We start from the raw sequence: 23,853 nt of genomic DNA on the forward strand, positions 1-23,853 counted from the left end.
ATGCCCCGTCCCATTCCAAACACTCTTCCTTTAAATCTGAACCAATGCAGGATGCTTATACTTGCCCTCTGCGATGGCTATAGAAAGGAGTTCAATACAAAAAGGCAGGCTGCAGTCTGTTTCAACCTCTGTTGTCTCTGTAACAACTCTACCTGAAACAGCAGCAGCAGAGGTAAACAGAACTAGCAAGCTGTGTTTATCAAGTACATTTATTTGCTATGAATTTTACCAATTCACCAGGAATTTTTAGATTTATAGTTAAATATGTTTAGGTAATAAAATATATTGCTTCTGGTTGACTATCACAGTTCTTTATCATTATTTGCAGTGTTATTGCTATATATCCTTAGCACATGTGATGTTTTGCAGGCATAAAGATGACTTAGTTCTTGTTCGCAGCAGGTGAGAGTTTGTACTCCTGAAGCTGGGATATGCCAACTGGTACGCAGAGCTCTGCTTCTGCAGAGCTTCCCTGAATTTTTTAGGGAAATTCTGTTCAGGAGATGCAGTCTCTCCAGGCATTGAATATTGCTTGAATTTATAACAATATATGAGAAATCGGTCTGCTGGAGAGCAGAGAAAGGAAACTGCTATTTTTACTTCAGTCATGCTGGGTTTTCTGGCTATTGCTGAACTGTACGAGCTGCTCTATTCCACCAGCTTGGTTTTCCTTTCAAAAGGAGTCTGAAAACTGGCAGGAATTTGGGAAAACTTCATCAGGACAAGGATGTGGCTTCCTTTATCTCCTTGTAAGTAAAATAATTCCCATTTCCCCTCTTACCCTCCCAGTAGCCAAGATGCAACCTCAGAGATTTGGTCACTGGCCTCGAGACATTGAACCAGTGATGCACTCGCTCCCTACGTATAAAATATATTTTGTTTGTAATCAAGGTAGGAGAAGAAGGGGTTTTGCATATTTTCAGCATGGTTAAACGGGTTTGTTCTGTGATGTTTTTCAGTCCTAGCTACCAAAACCCATGCATTGACATCTTTCTTTTGACTGACATGTTTTAGCCACAGGCATAATTTTCTCTGGAACGGGAGTGAAATACATCACTTCCTACCTGGAGCTTGAAACTGCTCCTGGGAGCAAGGAAGCCTTCACCTACCAATCAGTGAATCTCTCACCGTCATGTTACTTACAGGGCTTGATAATCAACTACTTGGAACGGTTTTTGTAAAACCTGCAAAAATATACAGAATTGTTCAATTTACAAAGTCTGGCTGTGTTGTAATCCAAGAGGAAGGTAAGCTCTTCAGGTATATGATCCTCACGTGTTGCCATCTTCCTGTAAAAGTATTTGTTAATATTTTTGTTTCCATCATTAATTACAACATTTCCACCCCTTCGGAAGTTGATTCTGCTTCAGCAGGAAGCCAGATCAGATGATCTGCAGAGGTGTCAAACTAAACTATAGAAATATGGACTTATTTATCCCATGGAAATATTCTGCAAGTTTCCTTTTTTATTAAAAGAAACAGGACATCCAAAACCTCAAACAAATTCACAGCTTTACACCAAGCAGTCACTGGAGTTATAAGGATACATATGTATTTTAGTATGCATTTTATGGCATGGAGAATGTTCCCTGGTTTTCTAAAATATTTAATTTTCCTGTTGTCTACTGTAGTTTTGTTCATGGTGTAATCTGTTCAGTTGCTAATATTTGACAGTTGCTAAAAATAATTTTAAGTATGCATTTATGTTTTATTTGAATCCCAGCAGACTTGCAACTGATTCTACCCCTCATTTTGAGTAATTAAACCAGTGGTTTTGAAAGCTGTTCCAACTAATGCTTGTGCATAAGTTACAACAGCTGCAAGAGGATTTCCTATTTTCTACCTATGAAGACTCTCATAACATTAAGTCAAATTTGGGTGATTAACTACATCAACTCCAACAGAGGCCAATGTGCTGTCTTTTGCATATGTGTGGCCTGAAAATATTTTACACATATTCACACAAATTGGTAAGTATTTCTCACCTCAGTATGGCATTTTTAGTAATACAGAGCTGACCGAACCACAAGATGTAATGATGTAATATTAAACAGTGGATTTAAATTCACAAAAGCAGGAACACTTGACAATACAGGTCCAACTTCCAATCATTTAATTGTGTGTTTTGATATTCCAGGAGCTTTTCAGGAGGGAATAAATGGGTAATGTAATTCAGATGCAGGCTTATTCAAGGACGCTCTTTCAGGATAAATTTTAGAAATAAAATGGAACAATGCAAACCAGCAAAACCCAGACTCTGACACCTCTGACTCCTTAAGAGTTTATGCCAGACTTCTATTATTGTGTGTAGCAGAGTTTTGTGCAGTTCAATAAATGGAATAGTATCTATTTTCTGCTATTTTCAGTTAAAATACACTATTTTGCTGCATAACAAATTTCAAGAATTGTCAAAGCACAGAGGTATAGCTGCCATCTACATGTCTCCACATATCACAGATAGGACTGCTCCAAGTACGTCTTATAAACACTTCCAAATGCTTCCCTGTAGGAGACTGTGTTTAACTGTACTTGCAGCTACCCAGTTTTGAGATCTGAACTGAATTTCCTACATCAAGCGTAATTTGTACCTCATGTATTGCCGTGTGGAAAGGTTAATCCAGAACAGCTCAATCACTCCACGGATAAGACTAAGGAAAAGCATAGACTTCAGTGTAACACCGTTACCTAAAGAAGAAAAAGTTAAGGAATAAAGGCAACATTAAATTTAAATATTTTGCCAAGAAAAAGTAAAATTGAAGTTATTATTACACTGTCAAGCAGACAGGTTAAGAAATGCCAGACTTAGATGCAAATACCTACCAAAAGACGCAGAAGAGTATGGGTATTATTTCACATGAGAAAGAAATGAACTACCTTCATTCTCACAGAAATGAAGGTAGGTAACAGCAACCAGGCTTTGGAAACACAGTTTCAGAATCTCCCATTCATAAGACACAGGCTTCTAAGAAACTTACAGAAATGAAACTGGGGATGATCGCCACTGAAGAAGTGTCTAGAAATTTCAGGCTATTCAGCCACTTAATACTAAATGTATGAAGGCAAAGGTCAAAGTAGAAATAAAGCAACCATCCATGTCCAGGAGACAAAAATAATACCCGTATAAGTTTTTATTCATTTTACTTTATTTAGAACTAAAATAAAGTGTGACATTTCCATCTAGAAGCCACAGACATATGCAGAATTTTGACATGGAGAGGTTGTTATTAGCTTTCAGATTCCTCCCAAATTCAGCTTCTTCCTCTTGCACTGGAACTTTGTGCAAGCTCTGATATGCCCAAGGACACATCTGTTTAAGGCATCTGCTGGAGTTCAAGCTTATCAGAAGATGGTGCTTCAAAGACATCATCTTCAACAGTTTCTTCTATTGGCTTCATTTTTGCCGAAGTTCTCAAGTAGGGAGATGTCCGGCCTGGGCCTGCCACAGTTACAAAGAAATCACCAATTAATTTCACAACACCCATCTGCTACATACATCTATTTGTGACAAAGTGCACACAATCTGATGATCCTGCCTTAACTCCCTTGTGAGAGGATTTAGTAAGTAAAAGTTTCTTTGTTATTTGGCCACAGGCATCATGAAACTCCAGACACGGGGCAGTCACGCTTCTGTGAATTGGCAATGCCTCTGAGATTCAGACTCTGTGACCAGCCACAGCACTCTCCCCAAATTCACTGCCAGCCCTGACTGTGAGAGATGCCCAACGCTGTGTCCCTAGTGATTGTTTTCTCACCATTACACTCACCTACTGGTTCTTCTCCACAAAGGAAGACACAAATGGTTAAATACAAAAGGTGTGTGCACCTGCACATTTGCTTCGGCTGTGAAAAAATTCTTTAGTGCATTGGGCAAAGCTCAATGATCACAGCTCTAACTGCCTTAAAAGCCCAACAATGTAACACTTATGGAAAATATAATACCCCCATAAACAACCATATAGAAAACAGGATGAACAGGTGAAGGCCACAATACTTTTGGCTGACAGTGATTTCATTGCTTTGACACAATCCTGTAGACTCATAAAGCTTGCTAGAGTGGAACACACACATCAGCCATTGCTAGTAAGACGTTACATGGAGTTTTTGTCCAAGTTATTATTGCAAACTACCTCTATTGTAGTTAAATTTTATGCATGAGGGTTTCACCAGAAAGATCCTCTGACATCAGCCAAATTGCATCTGTACTTGGACTTTTTTTTCTCTCAGTGCTCTCTTCTAGAGTTAAACTACCACAATAGCAGTAGGTTGTAAACAGCTACAATATGATGACCAAAAAGAAAAGGGAAAACTTTGAAATACCATTTAAGAAAATAGTAAGAAGTAGTAGTCTGGTCTGATAGGTCACCGTATACTAGCTAAAAGTTCAAATGTTCTTGAAAAAGATACTGATACCTGTAACATAACTGTTATTGCAGGGATATTCTATTAATTTAAAAAAAGTTTATCAGATATACATTAAAGTGCTCTGCTAAGGAAGCCTATTTATGAAGTAAAACTACTTTGTGCTGCATATATTACACACAGAGAACAAAAATTCAGCTACAGGCAAGACCAGCAAATTATAGTACTACCGCATTTTTAAGTCAAATTCACACAAGCACTGTCGGGAATTACCTTTTTAGGCCTTTTCATGTTAAAAGTGTATTAATATTTTCTTTACACATTCAAATAAACTACTTTAATCACTGTGATAAAGGGTTACTCAAACACATTTTTAATCACTGGAATTGTTAAGCACTTCTTTTGACACAGATGGGTTTTTATGACCTAAGCAAATGATGTATAGAACATTTAATGGTCTAAACCCTGGATTTGTGTGTACACTTGGATATAAAATTGGCTTCATTGGGGACACCAAAATATTACACTTAAAGATGAAAGGATGCCTGAAAATGCTGGATTAATTTCAGCTTTCTGGTTTTTTAGATTTTTGTACCAGTGCAGTTTATCGCCATTTTTACCCTCTCTCTTTTGCTTAAGAGCACTTAGTTCTCTCCAGAAATCAGAAGAAGCCGTAAATCTGTTAAATGGGATTCAATATAAGGTCTAACACTATCAAGTTGTTTGGTTCTCAGACATGCTCATTTTCTCTAAATATAAAAGCCGTGTCTGCTGATGCCTCAATCCAGTGTTGGACAGACGTTCGAGAGACTGAGTCAGACCCTGAACCCAGACCTTCCACACTTTACACTGCTACACTCTCTCGAGGGCCTAAGCCCAAATACCTATTAAACTGGCATTTCCCATGAAACCCAATCCTGCTTTTAAGCACAAGCTGGATATAACACAGGGAGCACATGTGAGATAATACCAATAAAAGCATTACAAAAACGCAACCTCTCTGCGTTCTTGCTTAGCTTAGAATTCTGCAAATACAGGTTCATAGACCAGCAAATCTGAGTGATCTAAACCCAGTAGCACAGAAAAACAGACTGTGTCAATAACAAGTATATGAATGACTATTGAGCAATAGAATTATTGAACAGAAACTAATACCAAAATGTTATTTAGAGGACTGAAAGTTAGGTGAAGCTACCCTTGCAACCAGGTTGAACCATTTCTGCTTAACCCAGATTTTGGAAGAACAGATGCATCAGTTTCATTTAGTAATAAATTACATTTAGATGGATTGTGGATGTCAAACACAAGTACCACGTGAAAAAGAAATCCCACTTTAATACCTTTTTGGGGATGCTTGCTGAGTTAATGTGATGTTATCAACAGAAAACATCATGCTGCAAACGGCTCACTCCGTAAGCATTATAGAACTCTTGTTGGTTATTTCCTTAATATAAAAGCAAACAGTTAGTTGGGTTTCTTAGTTAAATTAAATGCAAACACAGTTTTGTTAGTAATTGTAGTCTGGGACCCACTAATTAGTATTTTTCACTCTTTCACTACTAAACGCTTTAAAAAAAGCTTTATATCAGTTCCTTGAGAAAATTAGTCAAAGCAGATTGTAGCACAAATGAAAGCATAATTTAAAAAGTTTAGGAGTTATTAGGAGAATAAAATTTATTTGTATTATAGTACCCAATTATCATATTTGTAGTGAGCAGCTTTTGTCTACACAACAATTGATCACCTAGCAATGACAAGACAGTATTCCTGTAGAGCTCCTGTACAGATAAGTGTCTTTTACTAATGTCTTATTCTAATTTAAAAATAATTTTTAAAAAAGTTTGTAATTTCCACATGTTCCTCACTAAATCTTCTGTGTTGGCTTTGGGGGTTTTGTTCTGTTTTAATAAACAAATGTATGATCGTGGAAGGAGGATCCAGGGGAACAGCAGTGGGGCAGCATGCCTCAGCATGTACCTCAATCTGAATCTTAAAAAAAAAAACAAACAACAAAAAAGACTCACTGCTGCACTGAAAACACCCAGAAGCAGGTTTCTGAAAATACAGCAATGGGAAGGCAAATGACAGCTTTTTTGTTGTTTCTTCCCCTGTGGTCTGATAAAATGTGCGTATGCGGCTACAGTCCCCACTGAAACCAAATCTTTAAGCAGAGCTCACCTTGGCAGCAAACCCCTCAGTGGGAATGACAGTACCCAGGGATAACTAACAAGCTATTTTGGCAAAAAAAAAGATTGAAGCATTACGGTTTGGTGAGATAAATAACCTTTCATCAAGAATTTTTATCAACCTTTTATAGACGTCAAACATTTCGTATTCATCAAGACGCAAAGGAGAAATAACGTACAGTACTTCCCAAGGTGTCTGATATGCTGCTGTACAGGTAACCCCCTGCCTCCCCAAAACTAAAGGAATTACTGGAGTTGTGAGGCTGCTGCCCACCTATTGTTGCCACTGGGGTGGTGGCTGTGGCTGTACAAACTACACCAGCCGCTGTCGGACTGAGTAATTTTGGCACATAAAAGACATCTAAACCCCTCTTTTGGGGAAAGCACACAACGTATACCAGAAAATACAGTACACAACCAAAGAAAAGTACAATAGAGGGAAGTGTATTTATCAAGTATGTGCTAAGCATGGATGCATCTTAGCAATTAATGTAATTACAGCTGAATATGTCAAGTGTTTAGATTACTTTCTCCCAAAGCTGAACTACTGGTTTCAGTGTTTTGCTGCAAAGCCTGGAAGAATTTTAATTCTAGCTAACTGCATAAACATTTTCATAATTTCTTTCAGGCTTCTGAGGGTGTAACTTTGTCCAAGGGTGCTTTATGCAGAGGAATGGCCTCCATTTCATGGAGCTTTCCTGTGGAACAGGTGAAAAGTCAGTCGAGAGTTTATGGGTAAGGATCAGAGACCAACATGAGAGACTCTGTGGCAGGTATCTGCTACAGGCTGCCTGATCAAGAAGAGCAAGTAGATGGAAGCCGCCTTTAGACAACCGGAAGAAGTCTCATGATCGCAGGCCTTGGTACTCGTGGGGAACTTTAGCCACCCCAGTATCTTGTCGAAAGTGAACAGGGCTGAGAGCAAGCAGTCCAGGAGGTTTCTGGTGAGTGTAGCCAAGTTCTTCACACAAGTGATCGTTGAGCCAACTAGGGGAGGTGCTCTGCTGGACCTGTCACTGATGAACAAGGAAGAACTCATCAGGGAGATGAAGGCTGATGGTAACCTCGGCTGCAGTATCCAGGAGCTGGAGGAGTTTAAGATACTGAGAAGTGCGCAAGACAAACAGTAAGAGTTACAATCCTGGAGGTGAGGACAGGGAATTGCTTAGGGAACTACTTGGCAAGAACCCATGGAACACGGTCTGCAAGGGCAAAGGGACAAGAGTACAGATGCTTAATCTTCAAGCACACCTTCCTCAAAATGTAAGGACAGCCCCTTCCAGTGTACAGAAAGTTGAACAAGCGTGGTAGAAGGCTGGCATACGTGAACAGGAAAGTCCTGACAGAGCTCAAACACAAACACACAATGTGGAAACAGAGATGAGCTGCTTGAGGGGAATACAGAAACAGGGCCCAAACATGCAGGGATGGAATTAGGAAAGCCCGAGCTCAACTGGACCTAGATCTAGCAAAGGGCAACAAGAAGGGTTTCTACAAATACAGCAGCAACAGAAGGAAGATCAGGAAAACTGTGCGATCGTGGCTGAGAGGCACGGGACCTAGGGACATGGAAAAGGCAGAGATATTCAACAGCTTTTTTTCTTGCTGCTTTTACTTTACAGGATTGTTTTAAGGTCCCCTAGGTCTCTTAGTCTAGTGGTGGAGAATGGGAGAGTGATACTTACAGGAAAGCCAGATTGAGTTAGGGACCATTTAAGTCAACAGGGTAAACACAAGACTGTGGAATCACACAAGCTATATCCAAGGGTGATGAGGGTTGGCTGATACAATTGCAAGACCCCCTTCTATCATCTTGGGAAGGTCATGGCACTCAGGGGAGACTGAAAAAAGGCCAGTGTCATGGACATTTTCAAGAAGGGCAAGAAGCAGCCAGGGAACTAATGGCCTATCAGTCTAGCCTCAGTCCCCAGGAAGATTACGGAGCCCGTCTTCCTGGAAGCCACGTCCAAGCACATGAAGCACAGGAAGGTGACTGAGAACCACCAGCATGGATGTACCATGGGCAACTGGTTGGAAAAGCAGCTTTGCAGAAACGGGCTGGGTGGGATGGGTGGACATAAAATGGAATACAAGTCAGCAGAGTGCCCCTGCAGTGAAGAAGTCCATCCATGTATAGGGCCATATTAGCAAAAGCATAGCCAGCTGGTCAATGAAAGAGATAAATCCCCTCTATGTGGCACTTGTGAGACAGGATCTGGAGTGCCATGCCCAGCTTTGGGCTCCACTGAACAAAAAAGACAAGGACATACTGGAGCAAGGGCAGTGGAGAGCAACCAAGATGGTCAGGGGCTGAGCACATGACACACATGGAGAACTGCAAGAACTTGGTGTGTTCAGGCTTATGAACAAAAGGTTCTCAGGGAATCTTAGTTGTTGATTTCAGATACCTAATGCAAGAGTATAGAGAAGACAGAGCCAGGCTCTTCTCAAAGGCATGCACTAAAGAACAAAGGACAACAGTCATGAGTTAAAATAAAAGAAATGTTTTTCACCGTGAGGGTTGCTCAGAGAGGCTGTGAAATCTTCCACCTTGGAAATATTCAAAGCTTGACTGGACATGGCCCTGAGCAACCTGCTCTGGCTGCCCCTGCTTTGAATATGGGGTTGGACTAGATGATCTCCAGAGGTTCCTTCCAACCTCAGCTGTTCTGTGATTCTAAATGGCCTTTCAGGGAATAGAGGAGGAATAAAGAAAACACTGGAATTTTTACCAGTCTTGTAAAACCTATATCCCAGCTGTCACATCCCTGACTTTCTATTATGGTGAAACACTAACATGGCTTTTGCTTCCATCTATCTGGGCATGCAGACTATACCAATGTTAAGGAGTGAAAACAGATAGGCCCTCCAAGTCTGAAGGAGTTTCTGGAAGAGAACTGTGAGGAACACAACAGAGAATAGATAATTAAATTGAAAAGTGCAGATACTTTAAATCACTTTCTCTCATCAAAGAGTTTAATCATAACAAATAATAAGCAGTGGCTTTTTTCCTTATATATTTGAATTTTAATTTCTAAAGAATAATATTTCCCAAACCAAAATAAATAATCGAATATGATCTTTTAGAATTCCATTAAACTAACAGTTCATGTCAAATGAGAAAATCAAGCACCATTCGAGTTCTTTTATTCAAAAGCTGCTTTCAGGCTACTGTTAAAGTTGAGATTCGGGAAAATTAAAAGTAAAAAATAACAATAGCCTAGAAAGAATAATTCAGAAGGTTTCTATAAAGAAATAAATCCACAGAGCAGAAACAAAATGGTTAGTTATGGCTTCTTCCCTCATTTCATTTGTTGCCTCCTACCTCTGCCATATAAAGCACAGGGAAGGAGAGCCTGACAAGATATTTGGAAATTTTCCAGGTGGCATCAAAACATTGGTTGTCCGCCACATCTCTCCAGACCCTGCCAATACAAACTGTCTCAGGAGGAAACACAGAGCACCAAGTGGCTGATGGAAAAACTTTTGTTTGGGTTTTTAATTTCTACAAGCACGTCACAGACCAAAGGAGATACTGTTGTGACAGGCACCGTACATTCACAGTTTTGCCCCATTGCTATAAACATTCCGTATCATGCCTGCACGTTCACATTAAGTCAAAAACTGCAATACGTGCTGGGTTGTTTCTGCTGTCTATACGAGGTAGTTTCAGTTAGCATACAAAGCTTTATGCATCTTATGAATTCCCTAGTTGGGTCCTTCCGCTTATGTGATGTATAGGAGCACCCAAAAAGCTACAGTCTGCTCCCACTGGAGACAATAAGAGTTCTACAATTATGTCTCATGATCAACCAAGCTGTATTCAAAACTGGCATGAACTATTTTGAGCACTCACGAAGAGAGGATGCAGAAGAAGTCCCGCGAAGGAACATCTGCAAGCCATCCTCACTGTCGCTGGAACTGGCCATGCTGTTCCTCATCTGCATCACAGAGAGCTGTGAGCAAAGACTAGGCTGTCGATCAATCTTTTTTGAAGCCTAAAATAAAATAAGTTACTATTATTATTTTTAAAAAGATTATCAAGTAAATTAAAATAAAGGTGGAAAATAACAATATCCTCTGTAGCAGATGCTCTGGTCTCAGCTATGACCATTCATGAATCAAGAGACTGGTTAGAGCAGAAGCTTCTATGCAGTATAAATTATTTATATGAAAATAGAAGATTCCAGTAATATATTGGAATTAGAACACTGACAAGCACAAAACCTCAGATTAATTATTCAATTTTAATTCTGTTTTGTACTAGACTTTTCATGTGTTTTCCTACAGAAAGGTTGGTTATTATTATTCAGTAATTCATTACTTAGGTATGATGCTTTCCAGTTAAATACAGCCTTTATAATGAGACTAGTCCTCCATGCTAAACAAACCAGCATACTACGTATAGCGTTCAGCAATTTATATCTTAACAGAAATTTGTTCACTTTCTTGGCTTTTCATTTCATCATGTTAGAAAATGGTGAATGTCAGTCCTTCCTAGTAAATGATAACTTAGCTCTTGATTTTACTTAAGACAGATTAAATGCATCACATGAGCATTATCCCCTACCCGTCAAGTGGTCTTAGGAGCTTCCATTTACTTTGAGTAGTCTTCCCGACAAGTCTTTGTACTATAACATTTATATGAAACCACATATTGTACGCTGTTAAGTATTACTGCAAGTCAGAATGCTACTTTAAATGTATGTGAAAGGTAATAATCAATGACAAAAGCATAGTGGATGACTCTACTGAATTTTTTAAGTCAGGAATTAGCACCCTATTTCACATGGAGAGGAATGACTATTTTGCCAACAGTGGTGAAAATCTCCTTAGGCAGGAGAAAATCACAACGTTCCTTAGTAATAAATAGATGCTTTTCTGTTTTCCAACATACAACAAATTGATATTCTTATCTTCTTACTACTGGCTTGATTGTGAGTAATCTATACTGAACTTAGTTTTGTTGCTCTCTTTAGTGTCCTCTGTGTACAGAAGTCACCTACAAAATTTTCTGATGAGGTTGTCCCCAGTTAAAAAGCATTAAAGACACCAGTAATAAGTATATTTGACAATGAAGCCTGTGAGAAGTGAGGTGCATAGAGTGCTGGCAATGGGGAAATAAAGGAGAATTTACTTGACAATTCTTGAGCTATGTTATGTAGGAAGGGCTTGTGCAACAGGATTTTCATTTAAGGAAGAATAAAAAGGTACTACAGCATTCCCAAATGCTCACTCTTAATTTTTAGAACATACATTTTCAAAAGTTACTGTGATGAAACAGTTACAATAATGTCAAATTCATGTGACTACTGTTACTAAAAAGAAGGACTGATAAGAACTGAAGTTAAAATGTTCAGATGTTAAGTCAAAGGAGGGCTGAAGTTTTTTTTAATACTTAGAAGCTATGGTAAGGATCTTTCATTTAAAAATAGCAAATACAGCATTACTATGAGTATTTCATTTCAAGAAATATTTATTCTGGTGCTGAAGCTCTACAGTGCCAGAAGTCAGCAGCACAAGCGTGTTGCTGATGACTTTATGTGTTAGGCATGGTATCCTACTTCTGTCATTCACGTGAAAAAAAAGAAAATGAGAGAAGATAAAAGAAAAGAGGAAAAAAAAAAGGAGGAAAGAGATAAAAAGGTAAATAGGGGAAAAAAGAACAAAATGAAAGATGACAAGGTGAGGAGTGTTAACAGCAGTCTTCTAGGAAAGGCAGTCTGAATGCAATCCTCAGTGCACGCACGGGAAGCTGTTGCTACATGTTCCTTTCAGATGCCACACTCCAGGAATGACTTACTGTCTATGTAGATGTCAGTTTTAATTACTGACCATTCCCCTGTAATTATTTTTATTTAAAAAACCAAACAAGCTTTAACCATACACTTTGTTAAGTGTATACTATAGGTGGTACATTCCTGCTATATCATTTTTATCTTACTGCATCAGTAAGATTTAAACAGTAATCTAAAATAGTTTTGATGATCTGATTGCAAGACAGTGTAATCCTCTACTTCATTGACCAGAGGGCAGAATAAACTCTACTTTCTTGCAGTTAAATTGTTTCTCCAGCAATTCTTTGTTTTCTCTTTCTATAGCCAGTACAAAATTGAGAAAACTTCAAATGTCTAATTAGCCATAAAGACATGAGAAGTTAAGCCTCTCAAAGGTCTGTTGTACAGTAGCAGTGGCAGTCATTCCTTTTGGATCATTTTCTAGTAAATTTACAGCTTTGCAGAAGTAACAATTTAACCTATATATGAGATATTTACAGGCAATTTGATGAGAAGGATTTTTGCTCTGAGTTACTGTGAGTTCAATCAATACAGACAGAATACAAAAGTACTGTATTATAAAATTATAAAGCTTTTCATAAATGATGGTGAAAGTTCTTCAAATAAATTATGTATGAGAACCCTACAGCCACTACATAAATAATTAAAAAAGCCACCACCAGCTAAGTTACCATCCAAATATTTTCTTTCACAAAACAATGCTGATGCTTGTACAAAGGCTCTAACTTTTTAGTAAGAGAGCACATCCAGGGAGAAGCACCTTTTTAGCTACCAGCCATCATGTCTACTAATTTACTAGAAATATTTGCACTAGCTGATCAGTTCTGAGTCTCAGTTACTCATCTTTCTTGCACATTACTGCACTAACTTCAAACAATATTGCTTTTGACAAAAACATTTCACTGACTCATACTTTGGCAGAAAAGGCAAGAACTGTGAATTCAGCAGCTGACAGCAGCAGGTTAAAAAAAAGTGCTTTAAGAGGATTAAAAACTGGAGTAACAATGCATTTGTGTGGGGGAATAAAATTCCCAAACAAAACTTCAGTTGCTTACCTTGTCATTTAAAGTTGGGTCATTCAGTGAATACAGTTTATTTGTAATATCTTTGCCAATAAGATACTTAAAAATCTCATATAGAAATGGCTCAGATTCCAGAAAATAAGTCAGCCTTTCCCTGGACCAGCACAGGAACTTGCAGTTATCATCTGCGATAATGGTGACCTAAGAAAATACACACTCAGAATTAGCACTTCTCTCTTGCTTTAAAATATGTGATACCATTTTATCTGTGTCTCCAGTCAAAATAAGTACATGAAACTTTTCAGTATCCCTTAGAATGTGATATTTACAAACGCAGAACATCTCAGGTATTTATTAGCATCATATTTTTAATTGATAAGGATGACCAGTTTGTTTTTCAGAAAACCTGGGAGAGGTAATAGGGGGAATCTCTCACAACTGCAAAAGCATTTATGTTAAGAGAGTTACGTGTAGAGTTGGCCCTACAGTGCACTACCTGCATCCCAACAGGCTAAATGTTGCTTGGTTTTATTTTATGTTGCTGTCGCCAAACAGGAACAAGTGGTATAATCAAAAGGTCTCCAGCAAAGAGTTTTTAGTGGTTTTTTTTGTCTCTTTTCACTGTCAGCCCTGCTTATCCCCAAATGCCACCTTCTAGCAGTTGAGCTATGGCTCTCTGTGCTCAGTTTCTGATAATTCAGCTATTGGTAGCTACAGAGGAGCTTGTAGCCTCTCTAGGGAGGCTGGACCTGCCAGGTTCATCCCCCTGTGCCAGCAGAGGGCAATGGCACACCAAAACCTGCCCTGCTCGGTGATACTCCATGGAAAATTAGTCACCTATGAAGAAATAGGGTGCCTCCTGCTATTAGAAGCTAATGTTACTCCCCTGAAAAATTAAATATCTATAAAGCCTAAGAAATAATGTGAAACTATCACATATGCATGGATTTCAGCTTCATGATCTGTAATACAAGCACACAAGCTCAGGAAGAATTTGCCAGCACTGCCAGCAGATGGGGTCCTTAAGATTGAATCCCTGTCCTGTCGCAACATGCTTGTATTGCACTGAGAACGTTTATGTGCAGTAACAAGCAGAACTCACGAGTGAAAGGATGCACACTGCAGTAAATTAGAAATGATTGCAAGGCAGCCAGAAATTGAGGCATGAGGTTTTTCCCTTCAGAGGGACCGATTTGTATCCATTTGCTTACAAATAGGCTGTGCCAAGCGGTGCTGTGGGATCCCTCACTGCTGCAAAATGAACACATCTGGACAACTTTCTCTTTGGCGTTCAGCCTAGTGTCTGACTGGAACATATGACATCAATCATTGGTTTTAGATCCTACATTGCTCCGCTCCTGACAGGGTATCAATGTGGATGCACCTAGTCAGCCACAGTCCAGTCATTACTACAAACATTCAGTGAAAGAACATCAAGTAAGAGGCAGCAAAATACCTGTTTTGGCACTATATGAAAAAAAAAAAAAAAGCTTCCCTAACAGTACTTTTTCCCCACAAGCGACAGTACCAAATATGCTTTAATGTACCAGTATAATTACAGCACTAGTAACATATACCCCTATTACCCTCCATGAGTACTTTTAGTCAAAACAATGTGATCTCTTTCAGTTGTTTTAACAACTTTCAAAATGAGAGAAGCATTAATAAATGCTAGATAAACTAGATAAACACCCATTTCAAATTACTAATGCCTGAACTTTTACTCTTTTATTTTAGTAACATCAAATATTACAGTAACAAATTTTCCTTTTCTGTTTCTGAACCAGTGATAACACTGTTCATATAATTTCTTTTCCAGTAAAGCTCTCTGCCAAATTATCTGTCCTGAATAATCTCTTAACAAAAAACAACTTGCAAATAGTAAAAGAGAACAGAATAGCAAAAGCCAGACTACTCAGCTAACACTGTCATAATACTCTTCTGCTGCATTTCATTTTAAAATTTACTCTTGATATGGTCCATCATGAAATAGTACTAGAAAGCTAACAAAATTATGCAGCCAAATAGTTCACTGTCAATCAAAGTTATACTCTCTTTTTTATGATTTCATTAATTTGTATGCAGTGACATTTAAAGAAAAGTGTACCTGGAATTTCTCACCCCGGTTCATCTGCGTTGATCGAAATTCAGGAGAATCTATAAAGGCACAGGGGTAAATATTATGCAGAAAATGCCCTCGATAAGACACCTTCATTCTGGAAATAAAATATGAAACAACATTTCAAAGTCATGGTGGTTGATTAATTTAATCTAAATTTGGATATGATTATTGACAACAGAAAAGCAGTAGGTAGCAGGCAAAAATATGCCCCTCTTCTGGAATTTCAGCCCCAGAGCTAACCTATCTTCTGCCTAAACTTCCACCGATTCTAAGCAGTTGACAGCCAATTACAATTACCAGATGTGGTGTGTATCCTTAGAACATTGCTATACAAAATCAAAAAGATCTGAAGGGTTATGCTACACAGCCAGACCAGAATCGGGCTTCCTTTAGATAATTACATTTCCAGTAATGAGCAGCTAATGACTTCAAAGGAAAATGATGAAATCCAACATCACTGTTGCCATCAACAGAAACTGGTTGAAATATTGGCCAGAATTTAGCAAGAACTTCAAGATTACAGTCTGGCCGTGGGCATTTATTTCACTGTTTTTCACCTCGGTCCTGTCAGCCTCTGGGCAGTGTACCTGCTCCTCTCTACTTGCACATATATGTGAAATTATAAATTCCAAGAGATCTGTTCATTTAAAGTCTACGGGAGAGATAGTTTTTCCTTCCCTCATGCACCATATCATTTAACGTTGACAGCTGAGAATGCACTGAGAAGGCAACTCAGATATCTAAGACACAAACAAATCTCCTGCTTGTTCTGGAAAACATTGCCTTTGGTATTATACAAATATAATTCCCCCTAAAATGCATGCAGCTGCACATAGAAGTGAGGACATACTATGGTCCCAGTAAGAGACATCACTGTCATTTGAAAACTGTGTCACAAAATAGTCTACGTCTATAGACTATTTGGCTATAGACAATAACATGCTACAAACAATGTGATTAAAAAAGCTGACAAAACCCAAAAACTTCCTTATCTATTCAATCATCACACAAAGCATAAGACTGTCCTCGAGCTTTACGGAACCTACTTCCCCTTCAGCAGGATGCTTAGCCTATCGTCAACTGATGTTTTATCTTCTGCAGCATAGGCTTGACCTGTCTTTAAAGTCTGAATGTTGCAGAATTGTCCAGTTAGTCTTTGGAAGAGCTCTGGAGGGACATGGAGAGGTTCAAACATTCTCTTGTAGAGACTGCTAAGCTCCTTCTCTATCTTGATCTAGAATGCAAAAACAAAAGACATCAAAAAATACAGCAGTGTTAAAATAAGCGTAAGACTATGCACATTTTACTTGCTAGATTTGAGGAACATTTCTGTTATGTTTAGGCAAGGAAAGAACTGGTGACATCTATTTACAAACATTGACTATTACAGACTGACTGAAACCTTATCTAAAATTAGCCAGGTGAGCACACTGTTGCTACAGGAAGCTGTTCTATTCAAGTGGCACATTCAATCATACACAAGGAGTCTTTTGAGATGTCTGTTGATGCAACAGCAAGCAGGATGTGGGCCAGAATTACACAGGAAAATAAATGAGGTTGCCTGCATTTTTCATACCACATGTACACCTCATTCTGGGCATCTCTAAGGTTTCTCCTAAGAGCCCCTTTCATCCATGAGTTTCTTGGCTTTGTTGCAGTGGAAAAGCAATACTATGAATCCTGAAAAGACAAACCCATCATATTGAAACCACATGTGACAAAGGAAGAAGAGAAAAAGAACACTGCCAGCGGAACATCCTACATCGAGGAGCCCACCCAAACTCAGGCAGCAGCAAAGAGGGAAAGGATGTTGGCTGAATTCCTGGGCCTGGAAGTCTTTCTTGAATGAAGGCAGCAGGGAATGAGACAGTGTCCAAGCCTCCCCAAAAGCAGAGGCAGCCTGAACAAAGCCTGCATATTTGCTGTGAGGAAAACAAATTAGAACAATAAGCATTGGATAATGAAAAGAAAAAGATTACGTTGAGCAGAGATTAAGGAAAAGCAACCAAGAAAAAAAGAAAAAACAGAAAAAGAAGAAAAGGAGTCACTACACAAACAAATGACAATATTCAAATTTCACACAGTTTTCTAGAATTTTTTTGTATTTCAATATTAAAAACAGGGGAGGAGAGAAGGCAGTAGCACAGGAGTTCAGGAGTCACTTTTCAGCTGATGGTGGCTCAACCGTGAGAACAGAGAAACTTCTGGTCATCTTATGGCTGGAGGAGGCGGAGAATCAAGAATGACCACAGGAGGCCCCAGGCTGCCTGAGGTCCCTACAGGCTTCAAACTGTCACAATTCTCTCACCAGGAGAGCATTTTAGGGTGAAAATATTAGTCTTTAGCCCCTAAGAGATGCAAGTTTTCCACATCAACAGTCCTCCCTAAGCTGCTTTTGGTAGAATTACCTCTGCATGTGAAACAGTAAAGCAAGGATAACGAGAATTTTTTTTGAAAACTGAGGTTTCCTTGTTACATTTCAAGTTTATTTGAACATGGAACAAATTGAGATGAAGCAGAAACTTTCTAGATGTGTGGAACCACATTTGGAGTATTTCATACATAGCTTCAGTCACTGATGCAAACCATCCCACATTTGGGTCACCAAACACCATGAGAATCGCTTTGGAAAATCCAGTGGACAGAGATGGTGGGTTAGTCCCACAGAAAGAGTGTACAGTGTGTTATTAAACTGCTAAGTAGGAAGATACAAGGCTGATTATGTGACCTTGCAGTTATCATTTCATGACATCTTAGTCTTTATACTTCCACAGAAGCTCAACAAAAGCTCAACAAAAGGATATCCCAGACCTGCAGACTTCACTTTTTTAACCAGCCTCTAACCATGAAAAGTAAAAGCAAATTTATTAGCCATGAGGACTTCTATGCAGCCTCCATGTGAAACACACACCAACACCTGTTTCCAAGGGTTTAATGTACAAAATTCTCATGAGAGCGCTCCTGAGAACTTGATTTTTCTTACACTTCGCTGAACTCACTTTGTGTAAGATATCTGTGTACATTCACCACTCACAGCTGTATTAAAGCACCATTTGATTTTTCGATCTGTCCATACATAAGCTTCAATTAAACATGAATTACTGCCACCCAAAAACATTTAAATGGATCTTTCCATTTCATTACACTGTGAACATTCTGTTATACATCTCCATCCTTCTATAAATTAATCTCTGTCTAAAAAACTCTATCAGAACAAAAACCAGGAGGGCTAGAATATAAATGTTCAAACAGGATAACAATAAAACCACAGAATGACAGAATGGTGGAAGTTGGAAGGGACCTCTGGAGGTCATCTGGTTCAAGCCCCCTAACAAGCAAGGCGACCTAGAGCAAGGTCACCCAGGACCACACTCAGACAGCTTTTCCATATCCTGAAGGACAGAGATTCCACAACCTCTCTGGGCAACCTCTGCCAGTGCTCCATCCCTTTTAGAGTAAAAAACATTTTTCCTTACATTCAGACAGACCTTCATGTGTTTCAGCTTGTCCCAATTGCCTCTGGCCCTGTCACTGGAATACTATTGTTACTCTTTCCTGCAAGAGCCCATTGCTGGCTCATGTTCAAGCTGGTGTCCACAGGACCTCCAGGTCTCTTTCTGCAAACACGCTTTCCAGCTGGTCAGCCCCCAGCATGTGCTGGTACCTGGAGTTGTTTCCTCTGCCAGCACAGGACTTTGCACTTCTTGTTGAACTTCCTGAGATTCCTGTCAACCATTTTCCATCCTGTTGAGGTCCCTCCAGTTGGCTGCCCAACTTTCTGGCCTATCAGCCACTCCTCCACAGTTTTGTGTCATCACCGTATACTCTGCCCCATCATCCAGATCATTAACAAAGATATCAAACAGGACTGGGTCCTGCCCTGACCCCTTGGTTACACCCCTAGTATACACACTAGTGTGTATAGTACATACCTCCAACCAGATGTCATACTCCTGATTACCCTCATCCCAGCCATTCAGCCAGTTTTCAATCCAAATCATTGTCTCCTCATCCAGCCCACATGTCAACAGCTTCTCTAAAAGGATTTCATGGGAGACTGTGACAAAAGTCTTACTGATGTTAAGACAGACAATTTCCTCTAATCTTTACTTATCTACTCAGCCATTTATTTCATAGTAGAATGTTATCACGTTGGTTAAACATGACTTCCCCTTGCTGAATCCATGCTGACTGCTCCCAATCACCTTCTTGTGCTTCACATACCTGGAAATGGTTTCCAGAATTAGTTGTTCTATCATCTTCTCAGGGACTGAGGTGAGGCTGCAGTACCCTGGATTCTCTTTCTTGGCCTTTTTGAAGAAACCAGTGGCACCTGCTTTCCTCCAGCCCCCAGGCACTTCTCCCAGTTGACATGATTGTTCAAAAATTATCTAGTGGCCTCATAGTGACATCAGCCAGCTGCCTCTGACAGTTGGTTTTGCCCACCGGTTCTCCAGGAACTCCTTCATTTTTAACAGCCATACAAAATTAACGTGCACCTCTTTCTATACATGCAACTTGAAGATAAGTCACTTTCTTAGATGAACATACAGGTAGCTCCCAAGACTCATGAGTTCAGAACAATGCACACAGACCTGAGGACAGGATTTGGCCCTGGAATGCTAATGTAATCCCTTAACTAGCACATAATTCCAGCTTCGTGATCTTCCTTTCATGTTCAATACTTAAAGAGTCTGTTAAAAGGGAGACCATGTGAACTATCCCTATAGTGTCCAATCTGATCGGTCAGATCATAACCACTTTCTTAAAGACTGATCAGATTGGACACTATAGAGATAGTTCACATGGTCTCCCTTGTAACAGACTATTCACCCTTCACAAGTGCAGCTGACTGCTCCTCCAGTCATGCTCGTGGGTCATATTCCAAATGAGTCATATGGGTAGGTGTAATGTTTTGTTCGGCAGTGGCTGAAATACTCTGGGATGCTGCCAGAGCTCCGAGTCAGAGCTCTATAGGGACACCAATTAGATTCTTTCAGCTTCCACTCAGACTAGAAAAGCCAAATCTGAAAGCTCTAAGGAGTCAAAACCAGAGAAATAATTTTCTGGTCAGAAGAGAAATTCGCTGCTATTTTGCATGCTCCATTTAATAAAATAAATATTTAACAACTGAACATATCAATTATTCATTTTGTAATACGACTAACTTGAAACTATTCTTCAATTCCTTCCTTTCCTTAAAAACATCATTTGTGAGGACAACTAAATAAAATTGATCTTGAGATGGGCAATACAATAGTTGCACACAGAAAATCTTATTCAAAATTAGTTCCTATTTCTTTTTTATTCCTCCATTCTCTACCTTTCTATAAGAAAAGCACTTAAAATCAGCCTTCAAAACAGAATGTATAAGACAGCTAAAAGATATTTGTTGACTACCACGCATCACTTCAAGTAAGCCTGCTTATCGTCTGTAACAAAGAGATTCATATATTGTCTGGGATATTAGAATCATAGAATAGTTTGTGTTGGAAAGGACCTTAAAGATCATCAAGTTCCAAGCCCCCTGCCATGGGCAGGGACACCTCCCACTAGATCAGGTTATCCAAGACCCCATCCAACCTGGCCCTGAACACCTCCAGGGAGGGAGCATCCACAACTTCCCTGGGCAACCTGTTCCAGTGTCTCACCACTCTCGTGGTGAAGAAATTCTTCCTAATGTCTAGTCTAAATCTGCCCCTCTCCAGTTTATACCTGTTCCCTCTTGTCCTATCACCATAAGCCTTTATGAATAGTCCATCTCCAAATTACCCTGATTCCATACAATTTCAACTATTGCTTAAATGCATGTAATTTATTGGGTATTTAGAGTCCAGTTTTCAAAGAAGCTGAGTACCCACAGTTCCAAAGCTGCAGTGGCAGAAATACAAATCTGAAAGTCAGACACCAGTTCTCCACTGTGTTACAGTTTAGATTAATATGAAGCAATTCGGTTTTCTTTTCTCCTCATACTGCTAGAGAACAGCAGTGAAGTGCTTCTCACCTATGACTATATAAAGCTAGGTTAGTAGTTTACAATGATTATGTAGGCTTGTTCTCTATCCAGTGGAGAGATGTCACTATTGTGTCTTAAACAGATATTGGGCAAGTGAGTTGAATTACACTTGACAACCAGCTTAAATTACACGATTAACTTGCATACAGATGAGGTCAGACAAGATGATTTCGATTCCTATTTCATAAGGTAAATCTAGTTGCAGAAGTAGAGATCACAAATAATAATTTGTTCTCTTTGAAAATGTTCTTCATTGTTACACTCAAGTATTACATGCTTTCTCTCAGAGGCCCTTCATTTCTGGGAGCAGCTACGTTCTGAAGGGTGTAATATTTCAGTACAAGTGTCAGAATGTGACTGAAAATGCCTAAGAAAATAGTCAATGCCTACGTGGACTCACTAATTAAAAGTATTAGATATTCCTCCTACATTTCACTGTTTCTATTTACCGCATGTTTCTGTCTTTAGAAAGCAGTTAAATATAGCAGAAGATGAAGGAAAAAGTGATTCAATAAAGGCATCTATGGTGGTACTTTCATGATTTTGCTTTGTTCTCTATGCAAAATTATGGAGAATGTCAAGAAGTTGTCATTCATTTCTAAAGTCAACAGAACTGATATTTGTTCTAGGTCAGCTCTTATAGTAACAACTCCAGTCTTACCAGAAGGAGCATCTAGGAAGTTTTCACGTGGAAGATTGTTCCTGCAAGTTTCCTTGTTCCATTCAAGATCTGGAGATGGAGCTAGGGGCGTTGTTCTGAACTAAATGCTGTAAGCCTTACTGCCACATGACGTGGTAACCAAGTTATGACACAGTCAAGTTTGAGCACCTAGTGTGGCAGGCACAGTACTCAGGTAAATGCCCAGACCTATTAGCTTGCCTCCCAGTAGGTATCTAGCTGTGCAAGCACTCTTTCAGTGTTCTAGCGTGAAGTCAAAGAGCAGAGTCTATCACTGAACCACATCTCAGGTTCCAGTGGCCGGAGAACAAACTTGCTGTCTACATCTGCAGCCCCCTCAAAGGTCCTGCTGTCTTCTGGTTTCACTCATGAGCCAGAGAAGTAGGAGTGTGGCTGCCTGAACAGTTTCCACACCATGGATTGAGTTGAGTGCAAAGAACAGTTTGATGCTCTTGCCAGGACATGGGAAATATTTAGCTAGGCTCTAACAAGAGCCAGATAACTAAACTTCTTTACGCAGGACTCACCTAAACCTAGAAGGTCTGTTCTACACTGTTTCTCATCCTGTTCCACCTAAAGCTGTTAGGCAACTCAACTATTACTCACTCTTAGATGTTGTGCCCAAATGATGTGCCTTGAATAAACGTTTAAAAGGAAAAAAATTAGAGTTATTTTACACTAATTTTCCCTACAGGTCTTTCTGAAAAAAAAGATCTTTCAGTATCACCTCATTGTTGGACAGTAAGCTGAGAAGTAAACCTGAAAAGAAACTCGTGTTAAGGTCTGTAGGACAGTGTTTTAGAAAACAAAACAACCAACCAACCTGATTAAAAAGTAATTACTGACAATATTATACAGTAAACCAATTAAAATAGCATAATCTTTTCATGTAATGTTCATAAATATTGTAATTTCCTAAACTTAACAGAAAGAAAAATACTGAAATTTTTTTAAGTTCTAATAGACTAGCCATGTAGTGCTGTTTCTTTGCATATCAGCAAGGCCATGGCTGACTAGCAGAAATATGGTGGAGTTTCACCATGCTGCTCTATCTTGACAATGGCACATACATGGATTGAATGGCACTAGCAGTACGAACCAAAGAGGAACTTACTCTTTTAACTGGGAGGATTACTCTCAGAGAATGTAATTTAAATGACTAGAAATATTTACTACACAGCTATAAACATCTAGTATTAGATCAGTCTAGCTAGTTTTAAGCAATCCTTGAGGAAAGACAGATGTGAAGCATATGCTTCCTTGCCAATAGAGGAAGAGGATGCCTATTTCCTGGCTGTGTTCTTGCACAGGCCTCATTGACCTGGTGAAGAGCTTATTTCATAGAATCATAGAATAACCAGGTTGGAAGAAACCCACCGGATCATCGAGTCCAACCATTCCCACCAATCTCTAAACCATGCCCCTCAGTACCTCATCCATCTGCACCTTAAACACCTCCAGGGAAGGCAAGTCAACCACCTCCCTGGGCAGACCGTTCCATTGCCTAATGACCCTTTCAGTGAAGAATTTTTTCCTTATGTCGAGTCTGAACCTCCCCTGGTGGAGCTTGAGGCCATTCCCTCTTGTCCTGTCCCCTGTCACTTGGGAGAAGAGGCCAGCTCCCTCCTCTCTACAACCTCCTTTCAGGTAGTTGTAGAGAGCAATAAGGTC

The 23,853-nt window shown here is 39.4% G+C and overlaps 1 protein-coding gene across 4 annotated transcripts in view; it reads right to left on the reverse strand.

The window, feature by feature from the left end:
- Positions 1-3,121: 3,121 nt before the first annotated feature.
- The window catches only part of LOC138717808 (blood vessel epicardial substance), a 28,450-nt gene continuing 7,718 nt past the window's right edge, over positions 3,122-23,853 (reverse strand). The window contains exons 4-9 of one of the 4 annotated variants that reach the window (XM_069851664.1): positions 16,534-16,721; positions 15,473-15,581; positions 13,399-13,566; positions 10,402-10,543; positions 5,700-5,803; positions 3,306-3,436 (exon numbers count right to left, since the gene is read on the reverse strand). In XM_069851664.1, the coding sequence (XP_069707765.1) occupies positions 5,736-5,803; positions 10,402-10,543; positions 13,399-13,566; positions 15,473-15,581; positions 16,534-16,721 (675 nt within the window). In that variant the 3' untranslated portion in view covers positions 3,306-3,436; positions 5,700-5,735. Of the gene's footprint in view, positions 3,437-5,699; positions 5,804-7,399; positions 7,631-10,401; positions 10,544-13,398; positions 13,567-15,472; positions 15,582-16,533; positions 16,722-23,853 lie in introns of those variants that run through there. The other 3 variants (XM_069851663.1, XM_069851666.1, XM_069851665.1) reach the window with 3 other exon arrangements.

The sequence above is a fragment of the Phaenicophaeus curvirostris genome, chromosome 2, assembly GCF_032191515.1.
Source record: "Phaenicophaeus curvirostris isolate KB17595 chromosome 2, BPBGC_Pcur_1.0, whole genome shotgun sequence".
Lineage (NCBI taxonomy): Eukaryota > Metazoa > Chordata > Aves > Cuculiformes > Cuculidae > Phaenicophaeus > Phaenicophaeus curvirostris.